This window comes from Etheostoma spectabile, chromosome 15 (assembly GCF_008692095.1).
Source record: "Etheostoma spectabile isolate EspeVRDwgs_2016 chromosome 15, UIUC_Espe_1.0, whole genome shotgun sequence".
Taxonomy (NCBI): Eukaryota; Metazoa; Chordata; class Actinopteri; order Perciformes; family Percidae; genus Etheostoma; species Etheostoma spectabile.
In genome coordinates this window covers 23,768,541-23,788,850 of record NC_045747.1, presented here as the reverse complement: position 1 = coordinate 23,788,850, position 20,310 = coordinate 23,768,541, and the positions used below count along the sequence as shown (strand labels likewise).

Here is a 20,310-nt window from a genome sequence, read left to right as displayed (position 1 = left end):
CTGTCATGTCTTAAAAGACGTGTGTTGTTTGGAGATTGGATCCTACGACAACATTTAAAGTGAAGCCAATAATGACCCTATTAATGTTTTCAGAAGAGAGAAACATTTCTGCAAAATAAAGATTTTGGGCGTCGCGACACAGACAGCTGAGTTTGTTCTGGACAGTCACAGCACGGGACGTTGTGTACTTCATTAATGTGGGTATTATGGTAATGGACTAAGGATGGTAGGAGGATTCTGTAATCTGATTTGGCATAATCTTAACCAGTGGATTCGGTGCATCCCCGTTGATTACAAACCAGTCGGCCGTCTCTCTACGGTGGATCTGACACCTGCCGTCGGCCGAGCAGCAGGAAGGACGGCCAAGCCAGACTAGCCTGTTTTCCTGTTTGTGTCATGACGAATGTTTTAATATATTCTGATTTGAAATGTGGCTTTGGACCCCAGGAAGACTAGCCGGTCGTCTAATGGGGGATCCTCAGAATCAATTAAACTGCTGATCAAATAGGCCCAAGCCTAGTCTCAGACACTCTGCTCTTTCCCAGATGATCACAGAAGACAAGTACGTGGTGACGCAGCACATCCGCGAGGCCAGCATCGTCATCAAGAACAGCAAGGAGCCTCCTCTCACCCTCACCATTCACCTGACTTCCCCTCTGGTCCGCGAGGAGATCGAGAAGGCTGCTTCCGGAGGTAAGCCTGTACTCGGGGAGGCCTTGGTGTCTCTCGAGTGCCGCCCTTCCTCCAGCAGGAGGCCCGGCCGGCAAACCAGGCTAGAGAGATATTGTTTATTGGGCCTTCAATGGAGCTAGGGGACAAGAATGCACCGTCACGTAACGAAACTGTGCTATGCTTATAGCTCTCTAGACTCTCTCGTAGTTCCATGTGATGTAATTGTACATTTTTGATGGCCCAATATACAGTATAGAGCAGGTAGTTTACTGACTGCAGCTGAAGACATAGCTTTCTCTCTCTCTCTCTCTCTCTCTCTCTCTCTCCTCCCCCCCCCCCCCCCCCTTTTGACCCCTTTTGATGATCAAGCTCACCAACGAAATGAAGGCTTACTGAGAATTTAACCAAAAAAGAGAGACCACTTTGTTTGCATGTGTTTTATCATTGATGATGAACGGTTTGCATTGCAGCAAAAATGAGTAGCAAAACATGGTGAAACTGTCCTCGGTTGTTAGACCCAACAGTGGGCTACTGACTGTCTCCGATGTTGGTGAGCAGGGAAGGCTCGGGGTCACGGATAACGACAAGGGACACTTGGGTTCTGCATATACGTGCAACCACAAAATCCATCGGGGTCGGCCACAGTTGTTAGGAAGCCATAGTGTAAGGCATCATGGCATTTGTATACAATCGTGATGCTTAACGACAAGAACAATGTAAGATTTCTATTCCTTTTTAAAGCCCCTAACCGTAGTAAGGATCCCAGTGTTAGCAGGTGTTGAACCTTGACCTTATCTGTAGCCCCGTGCCAACAGTGATGCCCAGTTTGTCTTTGCCTTTATCTTCTTAAGCCATCAGTTTTGCTGCAGTGTGGACTTGTTTTGATACCCACTTTTTGTGCATCTGATAACTTCTGCCTGTGGTTCCAATTCTGATTCTCTCTGTCAAGCCTTCTAGTTTGTCAATTTTTTAGGGACGCTGGACCTTTGACCAACTGGCCGCTCTCTGTCTCGGAAGGGGCAAAGTGCAGTGTACCCAGTATATAGGGCAAAGGGGAGGGGCTCTACCTCCCGTTAACGCCTGGAGGAGAAAAAAAAAAAAAAAGAAGCAGACCTTTCTTTTTTTAAGCACTGAACGTCAAAGTAACTATAGAGACACAACCTCCCATTTTGATCCAAGCAATTAGCCCTTAACAAAAAAAAAAAAAAGGATTAAGACCGTGAGTTTTAACCCACTTCACAATACAGTCGTTCTGATGGGTTTTAAATTGGGATGTTAATTTAATTTGGAGGGTTTTTCATAAGACCGATATAGCTGACCCTCGTTAAATGATCACTAACCGTTAACCGACAAGCAGGCAACAAATCCCAGTTCACACGGACACACTTTTCATGTCATGTCATTATGTCGGACTTGTGCCGGTCGCGTAGCCACGATGTTCTGGGCATTGTCGTGGAACCGTGCAAAACACCTTCCTGGAACCGCGTGCACGACCGACACAAGTCCACGGCATGCGTGTCTGAGCCAATCAGGGTTGCCTTGCAGCTGTGTGTCTGCCCTGCACACTCTGTGTAAAGTAAAGGGCGGCCGATTCATCCTCATCGATGTAGTGGCGTGTGTCCCGAAGCTGTCTGCTGTGAGGCATCCAGCATAAAAACAAAAACAAAAAAAAAAACAGATTAAATCACAACTTGCTTTGGAAAAATTAGCCCTAGCAAATACCAGTTAATAACATAGATTTTACCTATTTCATGCTGCTGTGACAACAAAATCTCCCCATTGTGGGATGAATAAAGTCTAATCTAAGAAAGTTAATAAAAAAACAATATTATTGGAATAAAGGTTTTAGCTGTTTGTCGGTTAAAGGGTTAATCATTAACATCCCTGTAGTCGTGAGTCTGATCCTTGTGTGCGGGTGACGTGCAAAAACCCTTTTTACCGGGAGGTTGAGAGCGTTTTGTGGTTCTGCAGTGGAGGGGTCCCCCTCCCCTTCCCCCTCCTGCCTGTGGTTTGGGAAGGCTGCCTGTGTTCCCCCTGGCCGGCTGACAGAACTCCCCTTGGTCAAACTGTACCTTGTCTTCTTATTCCACCTGCCAATAGAATCGCTTTCAGTCAACGATCCCCCGGATGTTCTGGACAGGCAGAAATGCCTAACTGCCTTGGCGTCTCTCCGCCACGCTAAGTGGTTCCAGGTTTGGACCTTGTCTTTATTTGTCTCTAAAAACAGAAGTAGTTTTTGAGTTTGGTTTTTCTGCTTTTTTGTTCTTTTTGTCTTTTTTTTTATTTTATTTTTTTATTTGGGTGTTTCATGTGTTTTATTCCCTCTTATTTTCTTTGTTAATTTTCTCTTTTTTTTTGAAGTGTACTTCCTGTAGTAATACTCGATGATCTGGATGTCTGTATCTTTAGGAAGCCTTTGTCATTACACTTTTTGTAGAGTTGCTTTGCTCATTTAACAGGTTCCACCGCAGTGCCATTTTTAATTTTTTTTTTTTTTTAAATTTATTTAGTACAATGCTGCTTTTTAGTCCCCGAGTTCCTTAGTCTTCCTTCACAGCTTCTCAACTCAATCGGCATAATATCTGGGACTAACCAAATGTATCCAGGTGCAATATTTCTACATCAGTGTTGGTGTGAGTTGTTGTTGTTTTCACATTATTATGCAAGCTACTTGTAGAGCACTGCTGCCCCAATCTGTAGTTTATATGGGAGAATTTGTTTTTGTAATGAACCACGTCGAAGATAACTCCGTTAAATTTCTGTGGCGTGTCATCTTCGGCTGTCACACTTTATCAAGTCAGTGCTCCATCTCTACCGCTTTTTTGAGTAGTGTCGAATGTGGCCTCAACTTTTCCTGCTCGTGGGCTTTTCTGTCGCTCTGTGTTTGCCACAAGATCAACAGGAATATTGCACCTCGAGTCAAGTTTCTTTTCACTGACTTAACCATCACAGCTTTCAATGACCGCACACGCAAGCACACCCTTCTTTTAAAATTTAGTTTTGATTTACTTAAGTGTGAGTGTGAGTGTGTGTGTGTGTGTGTGTGTGTGTGTGTGTGTGTTTTCTCCCCCCCTGGACTTAATTCAAAAGCATGTTTTTCAACACCAACAGAGATGTCTTTACGCCTGATAACTACGCCGCCAATCCCGTTGGCGATTGCCTTTGATCATAAGTAGGGTCTTCAAAAACAACGAGAAGCAATAGATCTTCCAATATTTTCCGATATTTCCATAATGACAAAGCTAAGCTGTTGTAGTCTGTGTGGCTTCATTTTGATTTTACTTTCAGTTATTTGGATGTTTATGTTGCTCTAGGCCTCCATATGGTCTTCCTCTTTGACTAAGGCCGCTGGTCCTCCTCCTCATGCCCCCCCCCCCCCACCCCCCACCCCCCTCCTTGCTTGTGTCTCCAGGCTAGAGCTAACGGGCTGCGCTCCTGCGTCATCGTCATCCGGATCCTGAGGGACCTCTGCGCTCGCGTCCCCACGTGGGCCTCGCTTCGTGGCTGGGTGAGTGAAAGCTTCCTCTCTTTTTACCGGGTTTTTTACAGAAAAGGCTAAATGTCTTTCAGGGTTTCCGCTGGGTCTTAAATCTAGCTGAAGTACGCTGTTCTAGGTGGTATTTTATACCGGTCCTAATTTTCCCTCACGCCCATTCAACGCTACCTCTAATGCTCTTCTTTTTTTTTCTTTTTTTTATAATTACCTGGTGTTGTCATTCGTTCTTTCACTAGTCCAAACATAAGGTCTTAAATTTCAGTCACAATATTCCTGGAGTCTTACATTTGACTTGGTGCAACCTGCCGAAATATGTTACCTGCAGATCTATGCCATTCCTGTTATAATCTCTTATTTTTGATAATCAAAAGTATATATGATGCTTGAGTAAATTGACTCTAATTAACAAAACTGGTTAAACAAATATGAATATTTAGGACTCGTTTAAAGGCAATCTTTCTAAATATGTACTTGTGTGTATTTCTCTGTGGATTGAACGTTTTGGTACTTTCACAGTATTTGTACAGCACCCAGTGTTTTCCCAAGGTTTGTGGACAACTTAAAGCGTGACTCTCGCCAGAATGCAACCTAGGGTCTTTTTGTGAATGTAGCCGAGTCAAACTTTTGTTTATAAGCTTATTTTGGACGCACGCGCCACTTTTAAGATTCACCGAATTATCGTTTTTCGGTCAAATGGCCTTTTGAAGGGATCACTTTTATGCTAGCCTCAAAATAGCTATTTTTTAGCTCCTAAGGACTTATCTTCATTGATCCTTTTGGGATGACTCCCGTGAGGAAATTGAAAAAGGGTCAGAAGGGTCAACACAACATGAGACTTTGCTCCAAGGATCACCAGGGGGCTCCACACATGGACTCAGCATGGAGAACGTTGTTTGTGAACACCGAGTTCACTAAAAAGAGGTTTTAACATCTCAGTGTAACCGTTGTTTCCGTTCGCCGTCCATCTCGCAAGTCAAAGATAGTCGAGGGAGGAGAGTAAAGATGGAAAGCTCCTGAAGCTTAGTTCCAGATAAATGCTCTCATAAAACCTGATAAAGTGAACTTGTCGGGCCATGGGACCTTTTTTTAAAGACAGGGGCAGTGGTGGCCTAAAGGTTAAAGAAGCGAACTTCTGGGTGGGGAAAATTGAAAGCGCAGCCTTGGTCTCTTCCTCCCTTACCACCACTGTGGTGCCCTTGAGCAAGGCTCTCAACTTTAATTCAAATGCAAACGGAGTTACCAGAGGTGCAGCAAGGAGGGACGGCACAATCCCACTCAAAACATCTGCATTCAGCCAGGCCGTCTTTTCATTTACAGCATCACATCAATGGAACTCGGTACCACCATTAATTAGACAGTCCCCATCCCATTACTCATTTAAGAGTAATGTTAAGAAATGGATGATTGAAAATCAACACTGTCAACAATAACTGTATCCTCTATTTTAGATTTTATTTGCTTATTTAGTTTATTCGATTGTTGTGATTTAACATTGTAATTTTTAACCTTTTGTCTATTGTATAAATATCTTCATTGTATTATAACTGTTTATTATTTTAGGATGTTTATTATTTTAGGATGTTTATTATTTTAGGACGCCTAATAACATCGGGCTAGGGGACTGCCGATGAAAACTAGCCTATGGCTAACCTCGGGTACGCTTACATTTGCTTTGAATGTTGATCAGTGGACATTGTCCCCTTTTCAAATGAATGAAATGAAACCCCTAACGGCTCCAGTGGAGCTGCTCCGTGGCAGCAGGTCAGACTGCGGTTGTACCGGCAACTTCCAGGTACGACTGTGGAACTGTGTGAATGGGATCAGGTCGTCGTTGCAAATGACAGTTTGTTCTCAAAAAGATAACTTAAAATTATTATTATTACTTTTAATTTAAAAACAAAAATGCTAGATGTCTGGGGGGGGGAGGGGGAAACAGATTCCACCATCACGGTTGTTAAATTGCAGAGATCCCATCTAACGCTAATGACGTAAAATCTCTCCAAGACGAAGCTTAAAAATAGCATCCTCAAACAAAGCTTCTCTATCTTTCTCTCTCCCCCCTTTCCCCCCCCCCCCCCCCCCCCCCCCACCCACACCACACACACACACACACACACACACACCACACACACACACACACACACACACACACACTCTCTCCCTCCTTGCAGCCACTGGAGCTGATCTGTGAGAAAGCCATTGGCACGGGGAACCGGCCCATGGGGGCAGGAGAAGCTCTGCGGAGAGTGTTGGAGTGTCTGGCTTCAGGAATCCTCATGCCAGGTGTGTGTATGTGCTGCTGCTGCGTCTTCTACATATTGAGTTTTTGACTCTTTTTTTTTTTTAATATTACTCTTTCAGTCCACGCGTTGAGCCGTGTCATTTCTTTGCGTCGTAGATTGCGCTGGGATCTCGGATCCGTGTGAGAAGGAGCCTACGGATGCCGTCGGTCACTTGGACCACCAGCAGAGAGAAGACATCACAGCGAGCGCACAGTGAGTAGATGTGTGATGTTGTGTGTGTTGTGATGGTGTGTGTGTGTGTGTTGTGTGTTGTGGTGTTTTGTGTGTGATGGTGTGTGTGTGATGTGTGTGTGTGTGTGTGTGTGTGTGTGTGTGTGTGTGGTGTGTGTGTGTGTGTGTGTGTGTGTGTGTGTGTGTGTGTGTGTGTGTGTGTGTGTGTGTGTGTGTGTGGTGTGGTGTGTGTGTGTGTGTGTGTGTGTGTGTGTGTGTGTGTGTGTGTGTGGTGTGTGTGTGTGTGTGTGTGTGTGTGTGTGTGTGTGGGTGTGTGTGGTGAGCGCGTGCAATGAATCTAATTATTTTGCACATTACTTTTTGCAAGTAAACTCATTTTGTCTTGTTCTGAATGACAAACACACCTTCGTCCTCCTCCTGAAGGCTAAACTCACCCAGCCAACATTTGAATATATTTTTTACATTATTTGGAAAAAAAATCATTGTTTAAAAGTCATTGAGTAATCTTTAAATAGCCCCGATTACAGTGGTGATGTTTTTTTTTCCCTTTTCATATTCACAATTTAGTTATACTGTTATTCAAACGGTGTCTCTCTTGTATCTCCTGTATCTTCAGCACGCCTTAAGGCTGTCGGCTTTCGGACAGCTTCACAAAGTGCTTGGAATGGACCCCCTTCCCTCGAAGATGCCCAAGAAGCCTCGTAGCGAGACTCCCATTGATTACACAGGTAAACCAGGCTCGCTCACCTGTGAGACTCAAGCAACCCAAAATAGAAACTGCGCTGCGTGATTTATGCTTCTGCGTTAAATGAACACCGTGGAGACACAGACCTACGCCAGACGCTAGGCTGTAGCCTGACGCGCTGCTCTCGAAAAATGAAACCAAAGTGGTTGTGGCTCAGTGGTAGAGCCGGCCAATCGGAAGGTTTGTGGTTCAATCCCTGCAGTCCCATGCCGAAGTGTCCTTGGGCAAGACCCTAAACCACGAGTTGCCCCTGATGCTGCCTCTTCGGAGTGTAAATGTGTGTGAGTGTGTATCTGATGAGCCTCTGCCACAGTGTGTGAATGGCGAATGGTTCCTGTACTATGTAGAAGAGCTTTGAGTAGTCGTTAGACGTAAGACTAGAAAAGACATAGAAGAACACACCATTTACATTTAGCGTGTTACGGCGACTCACGTCGCTCACCGTGGCCTGGTAGCATTGCATCCCCCCCCCCCCCGACTCATTTCCTGGTTCTTCTTCTCCATAAACAACATGAGATCAAGGAGAGGGTTAACTTCCCCTGCTGCTGATTTCCCACCGTGGTCAGAAAGAACAGAGGAGACACTTTTTCTCTCACTATGACTGTAGAGTCGCTACTCGCTCCAAAGCTAATCACGTCACTCTCTCACACACACCACACACACACACACACACACACACACACACACACACACACACACACACACACACACACCACACACACACACACACACACAACACACACACACACCACACACACACACACCCGCCAAGCTATAAACTTCAGGCTCTGCGTGGAGCCTCCACACAACCCATAACACGCTTTTACATGGTGAAGTGTTTGCAGTAAGGTGCTTGCATGTTTAAAGTGTGGTGTGTGGTGTGTGTGTGTGGGTGTGTGTGTGTGTGTGTGTGTGTGTGTGTGTGTGTGTGTGTTGTGTGTTGTGTGTGTGTGTGTGTTGTGTGTTGTGTGTTGTGTGTGTGTGTGTGTGTTGTGTGTGTGTGTGTGTGTGTGTGTTGTGTGTGTGTGTGTGTGTGTGTTGTGTGTGTTGTTGTGTTGTGTGTGTGTGTGTTTTGTGTGTGTGTTGTGTGTGTGTGTGTGTGTGGTGTGTGTTGTGTGTGTTGTCGTGTTGTGTCTTGCAGTGCAAATCCCGCCCAGTACGGCGTACGCCCCACCAATGAAAAGGCCCATTGAGGACGAGGAGGGAATCGATGACAAGAGTCCGAATAAGAAGAAGAAAAAGCTGCAGAAGAAATGTAAGTGTGTTTTTTTTTTCTTCTTTTTCTAGCTCCTGTATTTGTTAAGACTTAAAACAAAGAATTGGATAGTCAACTATTTTGAAAATCGTTTTTTTTAATAAGGGGTTAAAGTTAGGGAAAAGTTAACTTTCTGTGATGTCAGCTTGTTAGATGTGAGTATGTTCTAGTGTGTTCTCTCCTCTGTGGCAGTAAGCTGAATATCTTTTAATTTGGGGACAAAACAAGACATCTGAGGACGTCATCTTGGGCTTTTTGGGGAAACACGGATCCACGTTTTTCACCATGTTTTTAATACATTTTATAGACTAAATACCTAAACTACGCACAAAAAGTAAGGAAATGTTGTGTTTTGTAGATAATTTCTACAATGCTTCTTGACAAAGAAGCATTGTTACAACAGAGAAATAATGACACCAATATCACGCCTAAGCGGATCCCACGAGTGTTCATCCTCTCCTCCCGAACTCTGGAGGAGGTCTCTGATAAACCCCTATTGGTGGGGGGGGTTTGGTCCCAGACTGTGGAGATGAGGGATTGCCACTGGTTGCAACAGCAAAGAAAAGCTTTGTCAACCCACATACTCAGCTTTCCTTTCTTGTTGTGCATAGTTTATTTAGAAAATAATTGACAATGACCAATAATTGTTAGTTTCAGCCCGAGTATCAGTCATTCCTACATCCAAATGAACCTGATAAGTGCCTTTTGGGTCAAGGAAAAAGGCGATTTTTAAAGGATTAGTCTTCAGTTAGTGACAAAAGTTGATGTGGAAATTGAATACTGTTTTTTAAAGTTTGGACAAAACAAGCAATTTTGAAAGTGTCACTTTTTTTTTTGATTGTGAATTTACTAGGGCTGTCCTCGACTAAAGACATTCTTAGTTGGCTAACACTTCCGTGATTTTGTCGACTAATCGATTAGTCGATTTAATCGACAGAGCTGTGCGCTTTGAGACTAGAAAAGCACAACATAAATGTAGTTAAATTAACCATCTGTAAAACTGAGTTTCTACACAATCAATCCTGCAAAACACCACTTTTAAATCTTGTGTTCACCAGAAATGTGCTCATAAGTTTCTTGGAAATTAGTAATTAAGCATTTATAAGCAAATAAAAATGACGTATCGACTAAATAAATCTTAGTCGTCTAAAATGGCACGACCCTAGAATTTACACAATTTGACTTAGTAACGAGTCGATTGGTTGACTGATTGACAAAAATGGATAAGTCGGCGTATTGGATGTGCTTCTTACGGTGTGTCCTGCTGTTGAACCAGCTCCGGAGGAGAAGGCGGAGCCTCCCCAGGCCATGAACGCTCTGATGAGGCTCAACCAGCTGAAGCCGGGTCTCCAGTACAAGCTGATATCTCAGACCGGCCCCGTCCACGTTCCCGTCTTCACCATGGCCGTGGAGGTGGACGGCAAGACCTTCGAGGCTTCTGGTCCCTCCAAACGCACCGCCAAGCTGCACGTGGCCGTCAAGGTAAGCGCGTCGTTCACAGCAAACATCTGACGTTGAGAACGATTTTAGGTTATCGCCTTAAAACCCACTGGTTTTCCATGTAAGTATTTTTTAAAAGTCTTAGATTTTAAATTCTAAAAATATATTCAATTTTGTTTATATAGCACAACAGTTATTGCATTGCGCAAACTTGTTTTGCAATATAAATAACTAAGTTGTGTGGGCTAATGCACACAAAGCCTACTTATCCTTCTTTACAACCAGGGAGGCAAACTCATTAAATCAATATCAGTGTATATGATGGAAACGGGGCATTAAAATGTGCCAAAGGCCAAATTTGGGTTTTTATGGCCCAAAACAAGTCACCGGGGGGGGGGGGGGGGCCTGCAGCTGATTCAGAGCTCTGCTGCTGCTCAAGTCCTCACAATTTTATTTTTTTTCTACCTGAAATCGGCGTCCTTTCCTTATTTCCTGTGATGAACATGTATTCCTGACTCAGAACATTATTCTGGATATGACACTTATGATGTTTCCATAGTGGATTTTTAACATGAATTATAACCTTATGATAAATAAAACAAACCCCACTTCCATGTTTAATAGTGTGCTAGTAGAGACTGATGCATTCCCTAAACATAGATGTTATCTCAGCTGTTAGAAATTGAGATAAAGACAATATTTGTTAATAGATTATGAAGTGAGATTTTATTTCAGAAATTCTTTTAAAACCCCAAATAAGTCCCTAGGGTCAGTTTGACCCGAGGGACTCGAGAGGATCCCGAAGGTGGAGACAACACCAGGGTTAAACTACAGTGGATCTGTGTGGATGTGATCCGCAGGTTCTCCAGGACCTGGGCCTCCCCACAGGGGTGGAGCTGAAGACGGAGCCGGTGAAATCTGAGGAGGTGGAGGTAGCGGTCGCTGTGGAGGAGCTGAAGCCGGTTATAACGGCCGTAGAAAGCACCACGACGGCCGCCCCAGGACCCGGCAACGCAGACGCCCCCAACGCCGAGGTACTAAGTTCCTGTCTGGGTCTGAAAGGGACTGTTGTGTGCAGGAAGCGGGGGTACGTTCAGACCAGCAAATGTGGTTTTACAGCCATTTAACGCAGATGTTTTCCATCAGATTTTTCATTTTTTAGATCTCGACGGTAGGTAGGCCTGCAGGATTCATACGAATCGCGACTTTTTAGCTTTGAATTGATGTCACAATTTTAATTTAATTTGTTTATTAATCCCCAGTGGGGAAATTACAATTTACACTCTGTGTACACACTTTGTTAGTAATCACACACAGGCCTGAAACACACACACACACACACACACCACACACACACACACACACACACACACACACATGCTCAGGATCTATACGTGCACTAATGGAAAGATTAATTAATCGCTTTAAAACCTGTTTTTAAACAGTCTCGGTGTAAAAGTCCCAGAACAAAGTAGTAGCGTTTTGTGATGCACTTTTAAAATTAAATGAGAATCAAAGTTTAAAAAAATAATCTTTTTTTTAAGATAAATAATTTAAAAAAAAATCAAAGTTATTTAAAAAAAATATGTCGTGAACAGATTGCAATTTTTATGATTTTTTTTTTTTTATAACTAAATTAACTGAGCAGGCCTACTCGACGGTGCAGATCGCACTCGAAGACCATTTCTTACCGAAAATGGTCTTCATGTCCCCGAGAAAGAAAAGAGGCGGAGGGACGGAGAGAGGGTGGTGTTTCCTGTGCAGGACTCTCACAAACACACTGAGGCGTCTGATCGCTGCTTACATGTCTTGTTTCTCAAAAAGTTGAACTGTTTCTGCTGCATTTTTTTTTTTGCTTATCACGCAATCTAAATGCACTTCCCCCATTTAAACTGAATCTGCAGACCTGCGTATTTGCTATGCCGGCTTATGGCTTCTTGGGTTTTATTTTGATTTATTTGTAACTTTTTATTTCCTTTGCAATCAAATGGTACAGTCCGCTGTTAAGACACAACATACGCATGCATGTCTCATGGGGGGGGTCAGTCCATGGGTTCAGCATCCTCCTTTTAAAGGTAACAACCTCAACCTGGCCACTGTTTCCTATGTTTTTGTGACTGATGGGAACGACGATCTTTAACATCGGTCCAGTATTTAGCGAGATCGCTGCAGTCGGCCACGGCGAAACAATCTACAGTGTAAGGTAATTGGGCAACTGTCCAGCTTGTAGTTAACGTCTTTAAAGTGCTTGTTTCGCCGCTGACAGGCTCAGGTTAATCGTCTTAAGTGTCTGACAATATTTTGGAAAGGATTTCTAAGCAGGTCGACTGTAATGTTCACCCACATCCATCTTCATTAGCCGCTATTTTATGTATGGGGAGCATGCCCATTTTCTATTTTCTTGCCCATGTAGATATAATATATATAAGCTGTCGTATTAAAGGCCTGGGCTAGTATCACCTAGCCTAAACGTCTTTTATGTGTTGTACCTTTCCCTTGCCGGGCGAGTGAGGGAACTGTTACGCAACCTTTAAAACCTCTTTGAGACCTTTCTGTTTTTGCAGAAAACGCTCTGAAGTCGCTGGCGCTAAACCCGCCAGACTCCATTTAAAAAAACAGTACTTTAAGCGTGCATAGAGCCGACATATTTTCACATGTAAATCAGTTGACTGTGTTTTTTTATTTCAACCAAAACTAGAGTTGTGATGGTTGGGAAAAGTGGAAAGACGACCCAAAACTGCTTCTCTTAGTTTTATTTTGTTTCTGTCGACTTTGAGTGAAGGGTGTGTTACGATGCTAAAATTGCTGTTTATTTACATGGAGTCTGGTGGGTGTAGCAAACGCAATTTTGCAGATGTTTTGATGTTTTAAAGGATCTTACTCTTAACAAGTCGACCTCCTTAGAAATCCTTTCGCTAATGTCAGACACTTAGAAATATTGACTGCTGGACCAAAGTCACCGATTTGTTGTCGCCGTCAATCACTCAACACACAGAAACATTGGAAAAAAAACGTGGGTCCAGGTTGAAAAAAGGCCCAAATTGTACTGACCTTGTCTCTGAACTGTCAGACTGCTCGCCAACAGGGACCGATCCTCACCAAACACGGCAAGAACCCCGTGATGGAGCTCAACGAGAAGCGCCGCGGCCTGAAGTACGAGCTCATCTCGGAGACCGGCGGCAGCCACGACAAGCGCTTCGTGATGGAGGTGGAGATCGACGGGCAGAAGTTTCAGGGGACGGGGTCCAATAAGAAGGTGGCCAAGGCGTACGCCGCGCTGGCTGCTCTGGACCGGCTCTTCCCCGAGGGGTCCATGGCTGAGGCCGCCAAAAAGAAAAGGGACCCCCCATGGTGAGCACCCAGGAAAACAGAATAAAATCTCAAGGGGGATTGAATTGTTTGTGAGATGTCTTGTTGAAAAAGGTGTGTGTGTGTGTGTGTGTGGGTGTGTGTGTGTGTGTGAGTGTGTGTGTGTGTTGTGTGTGTGTGTGTGTGTGTGTGGGGTGTGTGTGTATGGAGTGTGGTGTGTGGATGTGGTGTGTGTGTGTGTGGTGTGTGTGTGGGTGTGTGTGTGTGGGTGTGTGTGTGGGTGTGTGTGTGTGTGTGGTGTGGTGTTGTGTGTGTGTGTGTTGTGTGTGGTGTGTGGTGTGTGTGTGTGTGTGTGTGTGTGTGTGTGGTGTGTGTGTGATGGGTGTGTGGTGTGGAGTGTTGTGTGTGTGTGTGTGTGGTGTGTGTGTGTGGTGTGTGTGTGTGTGTGTGTGTGTGATGGAGTGTGTGTGTGTGTGTGGTGTGTGTGATGGTGTGTGTGTGGGTGTGTGTGGTGTGTGTGTGTGTGTGTGTGTGTGTGGTGTGGTGTGTGTGTGTGTGTGTGAATTAGTGCTGTCAGTTAAATGAGTTAATGGTGTTAACACAACCCATTTTAATGGTGTACATTCTTATATTTTTTTTATTATTCAAGCCTTTTTTCCACATGCTTCTTTAACACTAAGCAAGCCGATCCCCTTGTAAAGAGCATTAAAATGAGAAATAATGGGACAAAAAGAAATCAAGTGACATTTAGAATAAATAAGAATGTGCCATTAATTGCGAGTTAAGTATGACATTTGTGCGAATAATCACAATTACATATTTGAATTTTGACAGCACTCATATTAGACTTAGACTTCTCTTAATCAGATATATATGTTAAATAAATAAAAATGAATTAATCATATGTAAAGTAAATTGTAATTTCCCCATAGGGGATCAATAAACAGATTTAAAAAAAAATTAAAAACAATAAAATAAAATAAATATAAAATACAAATTAAATATTAAAAATAAATTAATTAAATGTGCCGGTGTTTACGGGGTTAAATGATGGTCCTCATGTAAAGATGAACTGCTGTATAGCATTAATGGAATAAATAAATAAATGAATAACTAAAATGTCCCTTTTCCTCCGTAGCACGCGCCAGGCTTCGGCATGATGGGCGCGCCGGGCGGAGACGTCGCTGCGCCCCGGGGCCGAGGGCGGGGGGGCAGAGGGCGTGGACGGGGCAGGGGCTTCAATAACGGAGGAGGCTACGGCCAAGGAGGTACAAACACACCTTTACTGTGTGTTGTGTGGGGGGGGGGGGGGGGGTGTACTGGTGTTCAAAAGGTTTCTAATTTTTTATAAAATGTTAGGAAAAAATTGACCACTTTTTTGGGGTGAAAAACAACAGAAATGTCCCAAAAAAACACAGAAAATAATCAGAAAAATTGACAAAGAACTGAGAAAGAAATGTTCAAGTGTCTTTTTAGGTTTTAATTTTAAATTTTGACCCAGAAAAACTAAAAGTTGCAGGTCGACGGGACGACAACAGAGATTTGTACTCGACAAAGAGCTTTGTGTGGAAACCATCATGTTATGTAAACATGAGGGTAACATGGGGGGCAACATGGGGACAGCGTGAGGGTAACATGGGGGCAACATGGGGACAGCGTGAGGTAACATGGGGGCAACATGGGGACAACGTGATGGTAACATGGGGGGCAACATGGGGACAACGTGAGGGTAACATGGGGGCAACATGGGGACAACGTGAGGGTAACATGGGGACAACGTGAGGGTAACATGGGGACAACGTGAGGGTGACATGGGGACAACGTGAGGGTGACATGGGGACAACGTGAGGGTGACATGGGGGGCAACGTGAGGGTGACATGGGGGCAACATGGGGACAACGTGAGGGGACATGGACGTGGGGAGGGCAACATGGGGACAACGTGAGGGTAACATGGGGACAACGTGAGGACAACGTGAGGGTAACATGGGGACAACGTGAGGGTAACATGGGGACAACGTGAGGGTAACATGGGGACAACGTGAGGGTAACATGGGGACAACGTGAGGGTAACATGGGGACAACGTGAGGGTAACATGGGGGGCAACGTGAGGGTGACATGGGGCAACGTGAGGGTGACATGGGACCAACGTGAGGGTAACATGGGGACAACGTGAGGGTAACATGGGGGGCACATGGGGACAACGTGATGGTACATGGGGGGCAACATGGGACAACGTGAGGAACGTGAGGGCAACATGGGGACAACGTGAGGGTAACATGGGGACAACGTGAGGGCAACATGGGGACAACGTAGGGCGACATGGGGAACAACGTGAGGGCGACATGGGGGGGCAACATGGGGACAACGTGAGGGTAACGTGGGGGCAACATGGGACAACGTGAGGGAACATGGGACAACGTGAGGTAACTGGGGGGACAACATGGGACAACGTGATGGTAATGGGGGCAACATGGGACAACTGTGGGACAACGTGAGGAACTGGGTACAACTGGAGGACTGGGACAAACATGGGGACAACTGAGGCAAATGGGACAACGTGATGACGGCGGTAATGGGTACCGCCGTGGCTTGGGACATATGGTACGGGCAACATGCGACAACTCCGGATAAGTGGGATTCATCATGACCTGTACGATTGGGGTATTACCTTATCTCGTGTTGGGTAAAACGATTGAAGGGGTGGTGGTCAACTGGGACAAACGTCTAAGCAATGCCACATGGGACAGGTTCTTCTCTGGGGTGGGTTGACAAACATGAAAGTAACTTATTGACCGCGATGAAATGTGTTTACATGCCAAGAGTGCTTCAAGACATAGGAGTGGGAACGTAGGAACTCGTATTAGATATTACATTCTTTATGACCCTGTCTGATTGGGGTATTTACTCTTTATCTGGGCGCTGGGCTTTGGGTAGAAACTGATGTCCTGGGACAGGGGGATGTGTCCGGTCAGGACTGGGACAAAAACGGCTCCTAAAGGCAAATGCCACATGTGACCGGTTCCCTTTCCTCTGTGTGTGATTTTGACTCAGAACCAGAACCAGAAATACTTTATTGATCCCGAAGGGAAACTGTGTGTTACAGTTGCACAAATAGTAGAAATATCAATAAAGAAATATAAGGAGTGTGGCTATGTACGGTAAGGAATGTTATTATACAGTATTTACATAATTAACATAATTAAGGAATTGCAATGGTGAAAAGTAATAATAATAATAATAATAATAATAATAATAATAATAATAATAATAATAATAATAGCCGTTGAGTATTACACACATTTCAGCCCAGTGTTATTGCACAAAACAGATGATAATATTGTCCAGTTTGAAGGAGGAGTTATAAAGTTTGATGGCCACAGGCAGGAAGGACTTCCTGTGGCGCTCTGTGGTGCATTCTGGGAGAATGAGTCTATCACTGAAAGTGCTCCTGTGATTGAGCAACAAGCCATGGAGTGGGTGCGAGACATAGTCCAAGATGGCGTGTAGTTTGGACAGCGTCCTCCTCTCTGACACCCCCAACAGAGAGTCCAGATCCCCCCCCCCATCCACTCTGCTGGTTTTCTATTTCTGTTTAAATTGTAACTGGTGTGCAACGTCCCCGTTAGTGATGGCGTTGCATAGGGCTGCACGATTATGGCCAAAATGATAATCGCGATTATTTTGATCAAAATTTTGATCGCGATTATTCTCACGATTATTTGTTGATTTTAACCAAAACAAATTTTATTGTCACATAGGCTATTTATAACTGCGAGAGGGATGGGGGGGGGGGGGGGTGGACGCTACTCACAGAGAGACGGCTGATCATTATGAACGGGTCCAGCACGGGTCGAACGGCGGATACACACGTCGTGTGTATTAAACGTCTGTATCTTCACTGCGCTGCATTTTTATGAACTATGATATTCTGGCCATGGGTCACATCTCTGGTCCTGGTCCAGGTCCAGGCTTCGGTACAGCAGCTCCGTCTCCCACGCTGTTCCTCTACCAACTGAAGTTAGCTGCATTCAAAAACTTCTTCTGTGTTCTTCGCCGTAGCGGCCAGTTACCCGCGGAAACACTGGTACAAATACAGGTTTGCCCCCTCATACTTAACAATATACAGCTGTGTTAATGAAAAATTAAAACTGTAGACATACATCAGAAGTGTGGACCGGCGGCCGCTGTGTGGCGGGGCGCGGAGAGTAAGAGGAGAGAGAGTAGGACGAGAGAGCGTAGAAAGATCCAACACAGCCACGGCTTTACAGACGAAATGGGTCATGTAACGCAAAATTAAACCATATCCATATAAACAGCATTGCAGCGGATGCGAGGACATTAGCACCGGTGCGTCCTAGAAGAGCTAACTGCTAACAGACGCTACTAGCTAACAGCTAACAGACGCTAACTAGCACCGGTCACTGCTGTTGTCTGAAAAACAACAAATGGGACAAAGTGTTGCGTTTACTGGTAAACCTTGAGACTGACGTATTACCGACTGCTATGTGTTGAGTTTTCCTCACGCTACTCTGTCCTCTGGGACTGTCTACATCTAGAAACTTAGCTGCACGGGGTGCAGTGAACTACTCTGACTGGCTCATGAGCAGACGGCTTTATGGAGCGGGAGATTGGCTTTGCAAAAAACCCGGAGCGTTCAATGAAATGACGCTTTATAAAAAATAATCGCTCGATCACGCAAATTTGATCGTGGGAAGTCCAAATCGTGATCGCGATTACAATTCGATTAATTGTGCAGCCCTAGTGTTGCATAGTCTGTCCACCAGAGGACGCTCTACAACGTCCCTGTTAGTGATGGCGTTGTATAGTCTGTCCACCAGAGGACGCTCTACAACGTCCCTGTTAGTGATGGCGTTGATAGTCTGTCCACCAGAGGACGCTCTACAACGTCCCTGTTAGTGATGGCGTTGTATAGTCTGTCCACCAGAGGACGCTCTACAACGTCCCTGTTAGTGATGGCGTTGCATAGTCTGTCCACCAGAGGACGCTCTACAACGTCCCCGTTAGTGATGGCGTGCTAGTCGTCCCCAGAGGACGCTCTACAGTCCCGTTAGTGATGGCGTTGCATAGTCTGTCCACCAGAGGACGCTCTATAACGTCCCCGTTAGTGATGGCGTTGCATAGTCTGTCCACCAGAGGACACTCTACAACGTCCCTGTTAGTGATGGCGTTGCATAGTCTGTCCACCAGAGGACGCTCTACAACGTCCCTGTCTTTTGTTTTTTTTGTGTTTTTGTTCAAAGGACCTTAAGTTTCATATCTGAAGTTTGTCTTTTTACACATTTTATTTATCAGAACTTTAATTTTTATTGTATTGTATTTATTTTAGGGAGAACTCATAAATAACTACAAATATAATAATGTTAGGGAAATCTGTTTTTGTTATGCATTTCTGGATTTTAAAATATTTCTTTTTAAATATATATCGGAATATCTGATTTTTACTCATTTTATTTTTTTTAAATAACCCTATATTTGTATCAGTATCGGCCTTAAAAAAATCCTTTATTGGTCGGGCTCTAATGGAGACTTCTGTCGGGTTGGTGTGTCCGAGCCTTTACCGATGAATGATTTCACACCGGAGCAAAGGGAAAACCAGACCAGACGAACGTGTTGGGATGTTACCAGTTCCATGATTTTACATTTCTCTGCTTTAAGCCACAGGTTTGAATCCGTTTTTTGACGATATGAGAACCCCTTTCCTTCCCTCTGGCAGCCCGTTCTGAGGACTGACCTACCTGAGCGTGACAGGAGCAGAGAAATCTAAAAATAATAACAACAACAATAATAATCAAAATGCCCAACAACTGAATGCAATCTGACCAAAATGAGTCATTCAACTGCCTCTTTTTTTTTTATTTTTTTTTTTTTATAAAAGGCAGAAAAAAAAAAAATCCAAATAAATAAAATCTAATTTTAATATTTCTTTTCCCCCTTCTCTGCCCTGTCTCACTCTTTAGGTGACTTTGTCTCAGACTGCTATGGCTACCACGAGTTTGCGACATAGATCTTCCCCCAGTTTTACACAAAAAAAACAAAACAACAACAAAAAACACACACATCCTGTAGAGGATGGAGAGGAAAAAAAACAACAACAACACAAATAATAGATGGACAAAATTCTCAGTAGTGATCCGGCAGCATCGTGAACTCCCTGCACCACCACCAAGTCCGCAACCCTGGGAAATAAAGAATAAAGCGACAACGACTCCCCCCCCTCTGTCTTGCCAATCCACTTCTCATGTCCTGACACCTCGGGGGAGACGATCCGCCGCCGCATGCATGTAGCCATGACTCACCTTCTGTGGACGCACCTGCACGGCCGGACGTCCGCACGCTGCAGGGTCGATAGCCTCCGTGTGTCGGACCCGGGGACGGAGCTTTGTTTCTGTTTTTAATTGGATCCTGATTGAGTCCAGACGTCTGGAAAATGGACGTTTTTTTTGGGGGGGGGGGGGGGATTACTGTCAAGACTGCAACAGCCTGGTATCTGTCTCAAGATGAACTGTTTTTACTCTTAACACCTTTTTCTGTCCCTTTTTAAAATCATGATTGTGCTGTTTTTATTTTTGTTTTAATGTCTGTCTTGCTTTTTTTTTTTTTTTAAATGGCCACGTTGATGTAGAATCGTCTGTTCCTGTGTCGTATCAGCAACACTGTAAAGGCAAGTTCAGGCCGGAGATTTGAGACGAGACGGTTTCAGAACGCCGCGGGGGGGGGAGTGACCAGCTGACGGCGTCGCTGCGACTCGTTAAAGAATCAAAACGATCAATTTTGCATTTTATTTCTGTGTCAAACTGTCAAAATGGCCAAGTTTTATGGCGTTTTTCCCATTACACGGTATCAGTTCTGCTCGCCTCGACCTGGCCACGGTGCCCCGTCCTCCTCTTTTTCTTTA

The 20,310-nt window shown here is 44.5% G+C and overlaps 1 protein-coding gene across 1 annotated transcript in view; it reads left to right on the top strand.

The window, feature by feature from the left end:
* ilf3b (interleukin enhancer binding factor 3b) overlaps window positions 1-20,310 on the top strand; it is a 32,770-nt gene that overhangs the window by 8,505 nt on the left and 3,955 nt on the right. The window contains 11 exon segments of the mRNA XM_032537615.1: window positions 546-693; window positions 2,773-2,864; window positions 4,085-4,180; window positions 6,340-6,451; window positions 6,567-6,667; window positions 7,259-7,370; window positions 8,529-8,642; window positions 9,919-10,124; window positions 10,943-11,116; window positions 13,153-13,437; window positions 14,530-14,707. Of these exon segments, the coding sequence (XP_032393506.1) occupies window positions 546-693; window positions 2,773-2,864; window positions 4,085-4,180; window positions 6,340-6,451; window positions 6,567-6,667; window positions 7,259-7,370; window positions 8,529-8,642; window positions 9,919-10,124; window positions 10,943-11,116; window positions 13,153-13,437; window positions 14,530-14,707 (1,618 nt within the window).